Consider the following 13,260-nt stretch of genomic DNA (forward strand, 5'->3'; position numbering starts at 1 on the left):
TTATGGTCCCGTAATGAGCGGCTGGGTGCCTTAGCCAGTGTCGAGATGCCGTGCGGCTGCGCGTCATCCATCCCACCACTTCGCTTGCCGCCGAAGAAGGCTAGAAGAAGCAGCACACGTGGAGATCTTCTAGAACGGCAAGAGCGCCAGTCTAGCCGCTGGAAACCTGTACCACCATAAACTAGGCCCTCAACTAGGAAGACGGCAATCTTGGACCATTCCGCGCGAATGCATCCCGCCACAGGAGCTCACCTGATTACCTGACCCTACACGTTAGAGGTTGACCAGGGCCGCTGTCTGCGAGATCACAGGCCTTTCGGTTCCACGCCAGATGCCCCGAACGGGAGCCTGCATGACCGAGGTATGAAGCCCGCCGTGTTCCAGAAACACCGCTGATCTGATGGATCTCACTGCAGTGAGACATCTCGTCCCGGTGGCAAAGCTCAGTCACCTGCGGGCGTTCCACCAATATATGCTGCTGAATAACAGAACGGCCCGAGATCTCCGCTTCCCTGTGCCCTGCCGGGACAGACCCAGATCCCAAGCGGGCAACCGATGGCGCCATAACTCGGAACCGAGGAATTAACCACTCAACCGAGACGCTGCGTCTTACTCAAGGAGACCAGTTCGGTCGGAACTTTTCACACGTGTCTCTAGGGCAGCTGAAAGCCAGCGGGACGGGCATCTGAAGAGAATGGCGCGCCTGTCGTCAATCGCCGGACGAATCCGTCCCCGCTCCCGGCACGGTACCTGGCCAGAGGTGGGTTGGGACAGCAAGGCGGAGTCACTGGTCGACGGAGGAAAGGGCCCAGTTGCCGCGCCGTATAGCGAAAGGATCACGGCCCTTCTCGGCTGTCTGCCGGAAAGCGATGCTGGACCATGGTCCTAATAAAAAGAGAATCAACGTGGTCTGTTGATTCCACGGACCCTCGTTCGGTGCAACCCAGATCTGGTCCACCTTTTGTCCGCCTCGTGTCTCCCCGTGAGGCGCTGATAGCCTGGACTCCCATGCGATCTTGGAATATCCCAGATGCGTGGGTGAGGTAACACATCGACGGCAGATGATGGGCCAAAGATCCCATGCTTCGCTGATGACTGAATTCAATCCAGATGCGGCCTCGTATTTCCGGATCAATCCTAGCTGATATTGTGATGAAAAGCCGTGAGTTGGCTACACGCATTCTGTTGCTGCGTCTGTAAGTTGGATGAAAACGGTGAAAATCCTCAGAGCTGCCCCTGCACTTAGAGCGTAGCATTGGCAGGTTTTGCCCCGGCCGGCAGGAGATGGCTGGCTTGACCTTTTCAGCGTCGTATCCCGTCCTTCAGGTAAATGCCGCCTCGTCTGCTCCCTAGGTTTCAATGGAGCCGACGGGATCTTGGACCGGTAAGGTCTCATCAGAGAGTATGGTGCCCCTGAACATCATCAGATTACGCTCGTCGTCGTCCTTGATGTGCAGCGGGTTGCCGACTGCGGCTTCTCATCTTGTGAGGACTTTGAAACCCGACATCCATTGGGTTTACTTGTGACAGAAAGCCCCGTTACTTGGAACATGTACTCGGCAAGATGTGAGTGTGAGTGAAGCCCGGCAACTGCTGGACATATGCCTGGGACAGACAGTGCGAGGGCCGCGTTAAGCTGGTGTATCACTGTACATACCTATCTAGGGCGTGTAGGTAGTTAGGTACTAGTAGTAGTCCCAAACATGAGCCGGGTCTGTGGTATGTTTGCATCCGCTGGGCGGGGGAATCGTAGAGTGCAGAAATAGCAACTTCCTCGGAAACGGTGTTCCCCGTGTCTCTAGCCAGCAGCGGCGTCGAGAGTATGGAGCCGGTATGCAGGTGCCATGGAGGCACGGGGGTTGGCCAGGTTGTCGCCAAAAGTGTCACCCCCCTTATCTTGGGCGCTTGTCCGCGCAAGAAAGGAGATTCTTCAAGTACACTAGGGCGGCCTTTTCGCGGACGGACACCCGACGTCTGAGGAGATGCAAGCGCAGGGGAGCGGAGGGTTTGTGTCAGATGCAACATTCTGTCTGTCAATCAGTCCAGTGACGGGAAAAGGGGATGCTGCTTTGGTGGGGAAGGAGACGAAAAAAGTGCCTGGGCGGTCAAGAAATCACGGGCGCACCCCACCCAGCCCTGGATTCGATGGCGCCAAACCGTTCTGGGTGCTACCCCAGCTTGTGCCACAAGCTTGGTGCGGGTCTAGGGCCAGGGGTCTATTTGCGCAGCCCTATTGAGTAACGTCACCTGGGCATATGGGTTGAAGTACATGTATGGCAGATATGTAGTTCCCTGCCTGGTATAGTTTAGTAGCCATAGTGGGAGGAACTCTAGTAACTATGACATTGGTATTGAAGGCCCATTGTTCCATCTTCCGCTCCCCAATTGGCAATTGGCGGCTGGGTTGAAAGCGGCTCCCCTGCAACGTGATCGCAGCGAATGAGAAATTGTCCGATGTCCATTTTGAGAAGTGGGGTTGGTCGATGGCTGCTTTGGGATTGCGCGTCCCCGCTTCGGCCCTCAAGTGTCCGGCGTCGAAGCGGTGCTTTTCTTCCATGTTTGCCCCTGTTGCATTTTTCGATAGGTATTACGGGGAGAATCCCGAGACAAACCGTTGCATCTGCGCATGGAGACCAGCGATTAACAAGCGCCGTCGATGCCCTCGCTTGACCCAACCCTGCCGTGTTTTACTTTTACTCTGCGAGCAGGGACCGGACTGACCGGAGTGAGCCCCGAAATGTCCTTCAATTGCCGATTTTGGAAACGGACAGATCTGGCCGGAACGCCGCGGCAGCTGACAACGATGACAAAGCGCTTGTCATCGCTCGACCCGTTGTGGGGACAGTAAACAAGTGAGAGGGGGGAAGGCATGTTTTAGAAAGAGGGGCCCATTTCTAGGCATGTCGTTCGATTCAGCTGATGGCCATGTGATGATGATGAGGACAAGACCACTTGCGAAAACAACATATGGCTAAAGTGATGATTCGAATTGCAGGAGTGTTGTGGAGATGAATTCTAACACTGATCTTGCGTTTACACTAAGCCCATTTAGATGTTCCGACTCGGGAGTGCTCTGTGTAGTGTAAGTTCGTATGTACTGTATTATACAAAGTTGTCAGTATCATACGTACGTACCTGTACTGTGTACTAAAGCTGGGCTTTCCTCTGTTCTGCGTGGCAGTGAAGGGAGTGTAATACGGTATCTTATCTGGTATGATAAGGTAAGTGAGATGGATGAAGAACGTATCGATAATCACCCATCTACATATCTCAACAGCAACACTACGAGAGGAAATGGTTACACACTGGATGAAAGCGTGCCTTGAAAGTTGAAGTTGTCAGATGTATTGTGTATGTGTGGTATGACCCATTCCAGACATTCCAGCTTCCGGAGATCTTTGTCCATGTTGGTGTTTATCATAAGATGCCGTCTCAACCTGGAAACTTTGTCTTTACCAGCTGGCCAGTCCTGGTGGTTCGGGAAGCCGAACCTCAGTCGAACCAAACTGACTGTGACTGACACTCTTTTGTTCCAGACCCACCTATGTTCGTGACTGAGAAATCTCGCGCGACAGCCTGTTTGTGATTCACTAAGCCAGCATACAGCAACAGAAAAAGCAACAACTGCCCCAAAAATACATTGTTTTGGAATGGCGTACACTTGGTATGTAATTTCAAGGTTCTTTTTCCCCATACATATTTGCCCCCGCCTTTCTTCCGGATGCAATGTTGTTCGTCTGCGAGCTTCCGTTTTGATCTTCCTGCCCAGTGACCCTGTCGGAAATATTGAAGGGGATGTACCTAGCGTAAAGTATTGTACACGGTACTGTAACGTAAAAGAAAAGTAAGTACGAACAATGAACCCGCTGTTTTAATACAATTTGCAAAACAAGCATCCAGATGGATGAGAAGAAGAGAAGGCAACAAGTGCCCCAACTAGAAAAAGAAGATAAAAGGGCGCAGAGAGTTTTCCCCTCGGGACGTATTGCGGCGAATGCTAGCGTAGATGGATACCTACGTAGTGAAGCTGCATCGGGAAATCGCCCCTGGGACCGTGTGTTTGTGTGCTGTGCTGGACTCGGAATCCAAGCTACACTAGCCCACGGTGCCAGCAGTTCTTGCGCGGTGTGGTTCTGAATGCTCCTCCCCCTGGCCGGCTGCATCGAATAGGGAACGAGTCCGCATTGTCGGAAACATGGCACTGCTCCCTTTCCAGAAATGCCACCCCTGACACCCGAACTCTCAGACCCTTGCCTTCCATGCCACTTCGGCAACGGTGCTAAGTCCCGCTCGTTGAAATTGCCGTAAAGGGAAACGCTGGAAAGCGAACCCAAGCGGCGGCAACTGGGGGGTTTTCTTGGCGGTTTTTGGGACCAGGTTGCGGCGCCAGGTTGAGGAGGCTGAAACATTGCTGAAATTAAGGTTCATTGGGGCTTCGTTATCTCGCGCTCGGCTGGCTGATGTTCGCTCGACCCCCCCTCTCGTCCTCGGACGCTCGTGGTGAGTCCCGTCGCCCGTTTTCGCCAACGTACTGCTGCTGCTGTTGGGTCCGTGGTTCCGGCTGCTGCTGTGGCCCGGCTGCAAAGTGCGCCGCCGTAGCCCGCGGGGACGAGGGTGGTGCGTCTGACAAGAGCGACGAAACCGAGTGCGCCCCGGTCCTCGGCGCCGAGGGAGCTGGTGCACGCGGCGGCACAAATGGTGGGACCTGTGGCTGATGCTGCTGAGTCGAGGAGGATACCGGCTCGCCGCCGCCGCCCTCCCGTGCAGCGCTTGCCCCTGACGTGTGCATCGGCGACAGCTCCCTCCCTGGTCCCACGCTCTCCCCACGTCCCCGGCTGCCGCCGGCTCCCCGGTACGATCCCAGGTCACTGGACTGCCGTGAATGTCCTCCTCCTCCTCCTCCTCCTCCTCCTCCTCTCCTGCGCCCGGGTGGCGGGTTTGACAAGCCGGAACTGTGGGCGAAAGGCGGCGAGCGGAGCCGTTGCGCTCCCGCCGGCGGCGGCGCTGGCTGCTGGGGTCCTGGTGCCTTCCGTTTCCGTGGCGATTCTCCTAGTGCGTGAAAAACGAGCCAGTTAGCTCCCTCCCCTGCGCCAGTGCATCACGAGCGCAACTTGATTCTCTTGGACGAACCTGAGGGCGTGGCGGGCTGGTCAGTGCCGCCCCGTCCTCCTGCCTGCGTAGTTGGAGGTTGCCAATGGTGGAAATAGATGGACGGTGAGGCTTGCGGCTCCTGATGCTGCTGCTGCTGCTGCGATTGGGCCAGTGCCGGCTGGTGGGTGATGCCGGGACCGCCGCCCGGCCCGCCGGGAAGATTGGTGGTGTTCAGGTTGGGCAGCGTTGATCCGCCCGCGACAAGCGATCGTCCTGCCATCGCCCCCGGCATGCTTTGTCCTCTCGGCCTCGTCGGGGACCCGGGGTAGCCCGACATATATGCGCTTGGCGGCCCCTGTGCTGACCCTGGTGTCGATGGAACGCCGCCGGAAACGGGGTATCGCCCATATACCACTTGACTCTGCGAGTCTCGCCTCTGGTGCTCCGAGGGGACAGCACCCGGTAGCATCAGCGCGGGCGGCGGTTGTTGTTGTGGGGATTGCGACAGCATGAACTGCTGTGCCCACTCCAGAGCCGCCGGCGAGAGCGCTCCTCCACCCATGCCTGCAAAGACCACCGGCACCAGCGGTGGCGGTATCCCTCCCTGCAGAGAGGTCCTCAAGATCTCGTGCTCCATCCTCCGCTGTTCAAGCCGGTAGCTCTCCTGCCGCGTCTTCTCCTCTTCCTGGCGTCTCTTGTCTTCCTCTGCCTTGGCCACGAGCCAAGCTCTCATCGATTCCTCGTGCCATGGCGGGGCCGGCGGGAGTTGGCCCGCGCTGTGACTCTGCGAGGGAGGAGGTGGTGGCGGAACGGCCTGGCCTGCTGACAGACTGGGAGGGACTGCCTGCGAAGGTCCGGACCCTTGGGGCGGAGGAACTGGAGGCAGGGCCGCCGGCGGAGGCAATGCACGGTGAGGCGCCGACATGGGCTGATCGGACGGACTGCTGCTGCCTCCGGGAGCGCTAAGCGGCGGCCTCTGCCCCAGATCCAGATATATCGAGGGCGGCGAAGGGCGGGATGTGCTCGGTGGCGTGGGCAAGTCATGAAGGGGCCTATAGCCGTACTGCACTGCCTTGTTGACGGTAAGCATTCTCGAACATGGGAAGAGAATGGGCCACAAAGCAGAAGCATAAGAATGGGGGGGGGGGAAGCAAGGGACAGCGGATGGGAACTGCACGAGGGGGGCGGGAGCTTAAGAGGGTGGGGGAATGTTGAACGAGGAGCATATTAGGGAAGCTTAGAAGCTAGTAAGGGAAATAGATCAACTGAGGTGGAAATAACCTTTGAATGGACAGGCTGGAAGTGGCGGCCAGCCCAGTGATGGTAGCAACGGTGGTAATGGGTAGGTAGGCGGGGCGTGTGGTGATGAAACGTCGAAGTGCTATGACAGAGCCCACCCTGATTTGGCCATTGGCGTCGAATAGAAAATATAAGTACTTGCTAATACGGTAGGAAAAAAGGGCGCGGGGGCGGCTTGTGGGTGAGCGAAAAGCTAAGCTGCTAGGAGAAGCAGCTAGTATGTATGTATGTACTTGTGCAGTACCTACACTACACTACGCTCAGGCGGCAGAGGCGAGGGTGACCCTGGCTCCGTGCTTCTCTCCCCGGTCTCCAGGATCTCGCTCTCCCCGCCTGCTCGTGCGGCATTGGAAACCGCCAGATGGTCGACGTTTCCCCCAGGTACAGATACTGTGTACGATGTGGAAGAGTCAGGGACTGCGCTTAGAGCAAGGGTGACACGAGGAAGGGCAAGGAATTGTAAACCGGCCAAGTCTGATACTTTACCGTTGATTAGGCAAGCAGACCAGCGGAAACAATGTGGAGTAGAAGGCGTCGGGAGGTACCCTGAGCTATTTCATTTGGAAGCAGCGCGTATCAGAACAGATTAACGCAAGGGTCCGAGTCCATATGTAGGAGATCGAGATAGGCAAGCCGGGAGTAAACAGACCACTGCGGCGCTCAAGACCAGTCGGACGGCACAACGGCGGGACGGAGGCCTGCACGGGTGAGCGCTAACCAGCAAGACATCGAGATGCATAATCCCGGCGGTTTCTGCCAGATAATACCAGGAATCCGGGAGCGAAGCCACTACCAGGACGAATGCGGTCTTTGTATTGTATAGTACATACTGTGATGTAGCCCCCTCCCAGAGGAACGTGCTTGGCTTGCCGATGCAATGCCTGCGTGCTTTGCCCACACAACCGGAATCCCAGGAATGACAGGGCTAGCTGGCCTGCTGGCGCTTTGCTCAGATGGAGGGGTGCGGAAAGTGGGTTGAACCAGCTGTTTTTAGCACCATGTTCCGGGCCTGGTTAGCCCTCTTTGGCCTTGTTCAAGGGGGTGGCTCCAGGGCTTGAGCATGGGACCCGAAGGATGGGGTGCTTGGAGCGATGCAGGGAAACCCGCACCAGACTTGATGATGACGAAGAGAGCGAGCGGATGGGCGAATCAGATTACCCCTACGGAGGGGTGAGAATAACGATCCCAGGTTGAGCGGGTCGCTGTCGCTGTCACTGTCACTGTTAAGACTGTCGAGGAGGGCAAGCTGATACACCTCCGTCACTCACCATGTGCGTAGATGATTCTTAGGCCGTGACAGCAAGGACAACGGATAAGCTGGTCAGCCAAGAGCGAAAGCAAGCGGCATCTTCGACGCTTCCACGTTGGTTAGAAAGGCGCAACCGTTTGGGCTCAGGTGCAGGCTGCGCGTGAGCTAACCGCGCATTGTCTGCGGCAGCTTTACATAGTGTAACCCCACATCGAACGAAAGGATGGCTAATGAGAGCAACCCGTTCGAACTAGGGTTCTCTCGAGTCTACTATGTAGAGCAACGGTTGCATATGGTACGGTGGTGTGCTGTGGTCTGTACTGTGCAAGTATGTACATACAACGGCGCCCGTGTGGCACCGAAGAGTTCCTAGGTAGGTACATACAAGTACATACTATGCTGATCAGAATCGAGGCCAAAGCCGGTGTAACACCAAGGGTTATGCAGAACCCCATGCTTTCGAGCTTGGGAGCTTGTGTGTTAACTGGGTTCCAGCACTTACCGAGTACTGTTCTTGGAACTACTACTGTAAGTAAGCTAGGCTTGACGTTCTGTTCTGTCCTCAGACCGAGTTTGGGGAGGGCGCCGTTCCGCTTGCGCAGACATTACTAAGGAATCAAGAATAGAACGCTTTGACGGCAAGAGCTATGTAGTATGTTCTCGGCGAGGCGGTTGGAAATGGCTACTATATGGGGATAGTCGTGTCAATGGTCGTGATGGGAGCAAGCCACACGGGGGCAGGGCGTGGAAGCGGTTGATCTCGCGCTTCGAGCCGCATGCCCAATATGCTCATGCGTTAACCGTACACGTCGGCGAACACTCCGGGCGAGTGAACAACATCCGCTGGAATCGTGATACTGCGGCGGTGTAGTGTATGTGTGCCATTGGCCGGTTTGGATGACTAGGAATAGATGGTCATATCAAGCTCCATGAAGAGGAGCGCAACCAAGGTGCCAGACCAAGCGGGCAGTCAGAAGCCGGAGACCGCCGAGATAAACTGACGTCCAAACGGGCAGCCGTGCACTTACCAGCCTTAGGTTTCTTCCTTCCCTACATCTTCGATACTGAGGCTTGAAGTTCCGGCCAGGGCAACTTGACAGACGGCGCAAGTTCTGGGGCTACCGTTCTTGCGTACCGAGAATCATCGTAGCGGCCAGCCAGGCAACAAAGGCGCGACGTCGGTTTGGGATTACTAGCTGGGCAGTCTGTGCATGGCTGGAGGCGCCGGCACTTGGCTATAATACAGCAACTTAAGATGGTGAAAAGTCCGGGACGGAACTGAAGGTCGGGCACGGTGAACCAGAATTCGAATTCTGTGGACGGGACAGAAAACGCCGCCCGAGTTTATTTCAGGTAAGGAAGGTATGACCGTGCGCGGTGGTAAGATGGGGTGCGGAGGTATCCGTGGGGGATTGGCCAATCACAGAAAGGACTCCAGTGGCTGGACCCGCTCATGGTCGAGTGACCCGAGCGCTGAGACCGAACACAACATGCTTCAACAGTCGCCTCAGATCTGTTACTCGTGAGAATAACCCCCGAGCGGCGGTGGCCGTTCGCAAACGGGGCACGAGATGGTTCGCAATTGTTTGATGATGTTGCAATCGGGCTTCCGAACCTAACTCGACGTTCGCAAGAGTGATATAGTTGCCAAGCAGCTGTGACGGTTAGATGTATCCCTCTAACTAACCCGTTGCGGTCGAGACAACCCGTGACTCCGAAGAGCTCAACGTAGGAGGTTGCCCTAACGGAGAGGAACGCTCTTTCAGACGCCGAGCTTTTCTTCCCTTGCAGCATCTGCCCGATGGTGATCGGAGAATTCCTTGACCTTCCAAGGTCCCAGTTCTGTCCCCCATTTCCATACCCAATGTTGCTCAGTTCCTTCTCGCCTAGCTGCCGCGGTGTCACCAGTACACACAATCTGCGATGAACCTTAGTTCGCTTACTCTGGTATGTAGACTACCAAATACCTACTAACTTAGCTCCGCAAACCAAACACCCATACTTCTCGGCTGATGTAGCGCATCGCCGCCGGTGGTCTTCTTCTTACGGAGACCCAAAGCCTCTCGGTTGCAGGGACGAAACGAGATCTACGTGGCACGTCAGCTATGTGATGGGATTTTATGATCTTCTTCGCGCAGTAGTGTTTCTTGGGTAGTGCTGAGCGCTAACTGGTGGTTTCAGGTTTGCTGAGAGAAAAGTCCTTCCGAGGCATGCTTGCGGCACACGACGGACCCGAGGCCCTGCAAACCTCAGCTGCAGGCCTGCAGCTTAAGCAGCGCTATCGACACTGCTGCAGCTTAGCGGATGGCCACCTTATTCACAAGCCGTTGAAACTGCCCGTTCGTTTCGTTCTGACAAACTCCCCGCGCGTGGCAGCTCGCTACCCGGAATATGGATCGAGGATGTCAGCGGTTCGAGAGCGTGATTGATGAGCGTCGGCGGGTTTCATCTAGCTCCTCTCCACGGAGTCTACATGCACGCCGGCGCATACTGAAGCATAGGGGGTGACGCCATTTCTCACGTCTGCCTATTGCGCCGAGGGCAAGTGCATCACCATGACTACAGTCCAGTCAGTGATGGCGACCTTGAGCCACTTCGAGCAGCGCCGACCGCTATGGGCTTGGAACACTGAGCTGTCCCGGACGAATGACACTCCATGTCCTCATTTGAACGAGAAGGCATCTGTGTCAAGGGCAGCGTGTTTCGAAGGATACTTGTCAACAGCGAGTGTTTCGGAAGATCACGAAACAATCCTAATTACCTGATTCCATGAGAGAGAAGAGCGAGAAACATGGAGCATCCCAGACTCTCCTGTCTCGGGCATCATCTTAGCCATCATTGTCACACCTCGCCCGATAAATCGAGACCAATGACCGTGACCGCTCCTCTACATCGAGTCAACAAAAGTCACACATGGTGATCTGTCGTCCAGCGATTCCTACCATTGACGTGCCGTTGGGGCGGTATTTGCCGCTCACTATTCAGTCAACTTATTATGGTATGTACTTACAGTGACCGGTTTCAGTTATGTACGTGCATGGCTCTTCCGCGATGGTACGCTCAAGCTGTCGGCCTGCGAAACTTTATCCTGCGATATCATCCTTGCGGGCTGTGCAAGCATCTTGCCATACAGGAGTTCGCTGCCCCCGTCCTGCCGGTCCCGTACGCCTAATGCACGAGTTTCGACAGAGGCTGCTCGAATAGACCAAATGGTTCATCCAAGCATTGAGTTTGCGGAAACGTTCTTTGCACATGTGGCAGCCAAGCAGCGTCGCTTACACTAGACCTGGGTTTCTTGCGGAAAACGACAATCTGAAACGAGACTGCTTCTCTGCTCAGTAATTTCTGCGATCCGACAAGAATGAAGCTTGGCCGAGCCGAGGTCACACACATTAATAAGGCTGCGCATGAGCTCTTATCGGCCCCGGGCTTGGCGATATGGGAGCGGAAGTTCACCAAAGGGACAGAGTCCCGTACGGGCCGACTACACTCGAGCTTGCTTCCGCTGTCCCATATCCTCCGCACCGGGATATGGGCTCCGGACCCGAGCGGATACGCGTTTATGAATGTCGCAGGGAGCGGGTAAATACGCGCTTTTCCCCGCGTGTATAGCTCTTTATCCTGATGATGCTGGCCCTTGTCAAGCGACACCCTGGAGTCTGTGTTATGACGAAGCTGCGGGCAACATGATGCAGAACGGCGTTCTGGACGCGCCATGGTACGACGGGCCTCCGTCATGGCTCTCTCTACAGGGGGTGCCGAACACTTTGTTTATCTCCTGCAAGCCCTTCTCACGCGCCCATAAGACTCGCCATCCTGTTTCCACGCTCGTTTTCGTTTCTATTGGACCAAGTCGTTCCCGATGCTGACGCGTTCAAGAGTGTCCGGAATGTCTCCCTGGGCGCCAGAAGAGGGGAGAAGGACTTGATGGGGAAGATTGCGAACCCCGTGTTGGACAGGCGGCACCTTGAACCGGAAGAGGCACCCGAGAAGCGGTCGGTGAGGCTCACGGAAGGGAGAGCGACACTACAGCACGCAACGGCCCAGGTCGGTGCCACGCACAGAATTGCGCGCCTGCACCTCCAGCGCGGTCCAGGCAGCTTTGGCCTGCGCCTGGCGAAGCAGTGGCCGTCCGCGGGAGCCGGCATCGCAATACGGGAGAGAGCCATCAGTTTCCCGCTGAGCTCGGCAATGACAATTGGCCCCGGAAGTCTGCACCTCGCCAGCACCCTGCCGCATCTGCCGGGCTTCGAGAATGATCAAGAAGAGGGAAACCACAGGCTCACCGGACTTCCGTCGCGCCACACAAAAAGCGAGGGATTGGCTTTTTCCATGCTAAAATCTCGAAATGGCGAGCGTCACTGGCTGGATCCAGAGGCCGAGAACTGCAAGTGCCGTTCGGGAAGACGCGCCAAGTGGTCCGTCCTTTCTGGCTATCGCGGCAAACCCATCGATATCGTCAGCCTTTTGTGGTTTGCTTCTCTCCCCCCCCCCCCCCCCCCCCCCCCCCAATAAGGGGATGCGGCAGGGGGGATGCAAAAGAGCCGGTTTTGAAACCCGTGATGATCAGGCTGGTATCTGGACAGCAATCTGCCCTACCCTTTGCTATGGTGGTGTGGTACTTTTAAATCAAAGTCAGATTTGGTGATACCCTTCTGGCCCTTGTTTACAGTCAGGTGGCGTTTTCTGGTGCTCGCAGGAGGTAGGGGGTTTCGTCAAAGAACTGAATGCGACGTCAGGATGCAGGATTGAGCCAGAAGCTCACGACACACCCCTCCTTCCCCATGAAGTCGCCAAATATCCCGATTTCCAGGTTACACACGGTGCATCACCTGGTCAGCAGCGCCCCCAAGCCTCTCAGGGGGCCACACAGCAGGCATTTGTTCCCCCGGCCGATACCGCAGATCTGGGAAGTCTGGAACCGATTTTGATGGCCAGTCAGTCACCTGAGCCAAGCCGAGGCCGAAGCAAGCAAGTGAACAGCCGCCCAGAAGCAAGCCGCATGCCAAGACAACGACGTTCGTCCAAGGCTGAGGTGACGACGAACGTTGGCGCCCTGAATTTGCGGCTGCCGGCCGGCCGGCCGATATGCCACAGTATGCGGGGCATTGTTCTCAGTTGTCCTGGAAGTCTCGTACGCATGCTGCAGCGGCGGTACGCTCGCTCTGTCTGAGACCTACCGGATGGGAGCAATACGGCGTGCTGCAGCAACCATGCAAAGGCAGGCGCCGACAGCAGGGGGCGCCCGAATATCCGTGGCCGGTGCCGGTGTATTCTCAGCATGTGTCTCCCATCCCAGGTTCGTATACGGCCCTGCTTACGCGATATCCCGCTCCTTCGGGATGGCACAGGCCGGGAACGCCACTTCTTGGCGGGCGACTTTTTGTTGTTCGCCGCGTTGCGCGTGGCTGGGGCGATGCCCGTCACTCCCGAGACATTCGGGGCAAGCAATGGGCGAAAGTTTGCTACGTACTAGTTATATATGTTGCACAGAACCCAGACGGCATATTCCGATCGGGATACAGACTTCCGACTGCTGCTCCAGACCGCCGATTTGTTGCGTGGTAGCGGAGCCAAGACATTGAGCAGGGTGTGCAACTTCTCTCTCTCTTTACCTCTGC

At 56.3% G+C, this 13,260-nt stretch overlaps 4 protein-coding genes across 4 annotated transcripts; 1 reads left to right on the top strand and 3 right to left on the bottom strand.

Annotated features, from left to right (window-relative positions):
- Nucleotides 1–3,339: 3,339 nt before the first annotated feature.
- Nucleotides 3,340–4,879, bottom strand: B0T15DRAFT_535854 (uncharacterized protein). Its single transcript, XM_062869527.1, has one exon. The coding sequence runs from the start codon at nucleotides 4,407–4,409 to the stop codon at nucleotides 3,675–3,677; it is 735 nt and encodes a 244-aa protein (XP_062720012.1). The 5' UTR covers nucleotides 4,410–4,879; the 3' UTR covers nucleotides 3,340–3,674.
- Nucleotides 4,138–5,824, bottom strand: B0T15DRAFT_557803 (uncharacterized protein; the record flags this gene model as incomplete). The annotated part of the gene is made up of 2 exons (XM_062870457.1): nucleotides 4,138–5,076; nucleotides 5,131–5,824. 2 exons carry the CDS (start codon nucleotides 5,822–5,824, stop codon nucleotides 4,439–4,441), a joined length of 1,332 nt encoding a protein of 443 aa, XP_062720013.1. The 3' UTR covers nucleotides 4,138–4,438.
- Nucleotides 5,825–11,325: 5,501 nt separating this feature from the next.
- Nucleotides 11,326–12,570, top strand: B0T15DRAFT_512419 (uncharacterized protein; the record flags this gene model as incomplete). Its single annotated transcript, XM_062867978.1, has 4 exons — nucleotides 11,326–11,357; nucleotides 11,425–12,097; nucleotides 12,312–12,341; nucleotides 12,379–12,570. The coding sequence occupies 4 exons, from the start codon at nucleotides 11,326–11,328 to the stop codon at nucleotides 12,568–12,570; spliced, it is 927 nt and encodes a 308-aa protein (XP_062720014.1).
- On the bottom strand, nucleotides 12,367–13,022 carry B0T15DRAFT_233603 (uncharacterized protein). The gene has a single exon (XM_062862980.1). The coding sequence runs from the start codon at nucleotides 12,920–12,922 to the stop codon at nucleotides 12,578–12,580; it is 345 nt and encodes a 114-aa protein (XP_062720015.1). The 5' UTR covers nucleotides 12,923–13,022; the 3' UTR covers nucleotides 12,367–12,577.
- Between the last annotated feature and the right edge of the window lie 238 nt (nucleotides 13,023–13,260).

Source organism: Chaetomium strumarium (assembly GCF_033439665.1).
Source record: "Chaetomium strumarium strain CBS 333.67 chromosome Unknown B0T15scaffold_5, whole genome shotgun sequence".
Taxonomy (NCBI): Eukaryota; Fungi; Ascomycota; class Sordariomycetes; order Sordariales; family Chaetomiaceae; genus Chaetomium; species Chaetomium strumarium.

Bases quoted from the DNA above. Each gene is read 5' to 3' on its own strand.
- B0T15DRAFT_535854 (XM_062869527.1), bottom strand. From the start codon at position 4,409: ATGTTTCAGCCTCCTCAACCTGGCGCCGCAACCTGGTCCCAAAAACCG.
- B0T15DRAFT_233603 (XM_062862980.1), bottom strand. From the start codon at position 12,922: ATGCTGAGAATACACCGGCACCGGCCACGGATATTCGGGCGCCCCCTG.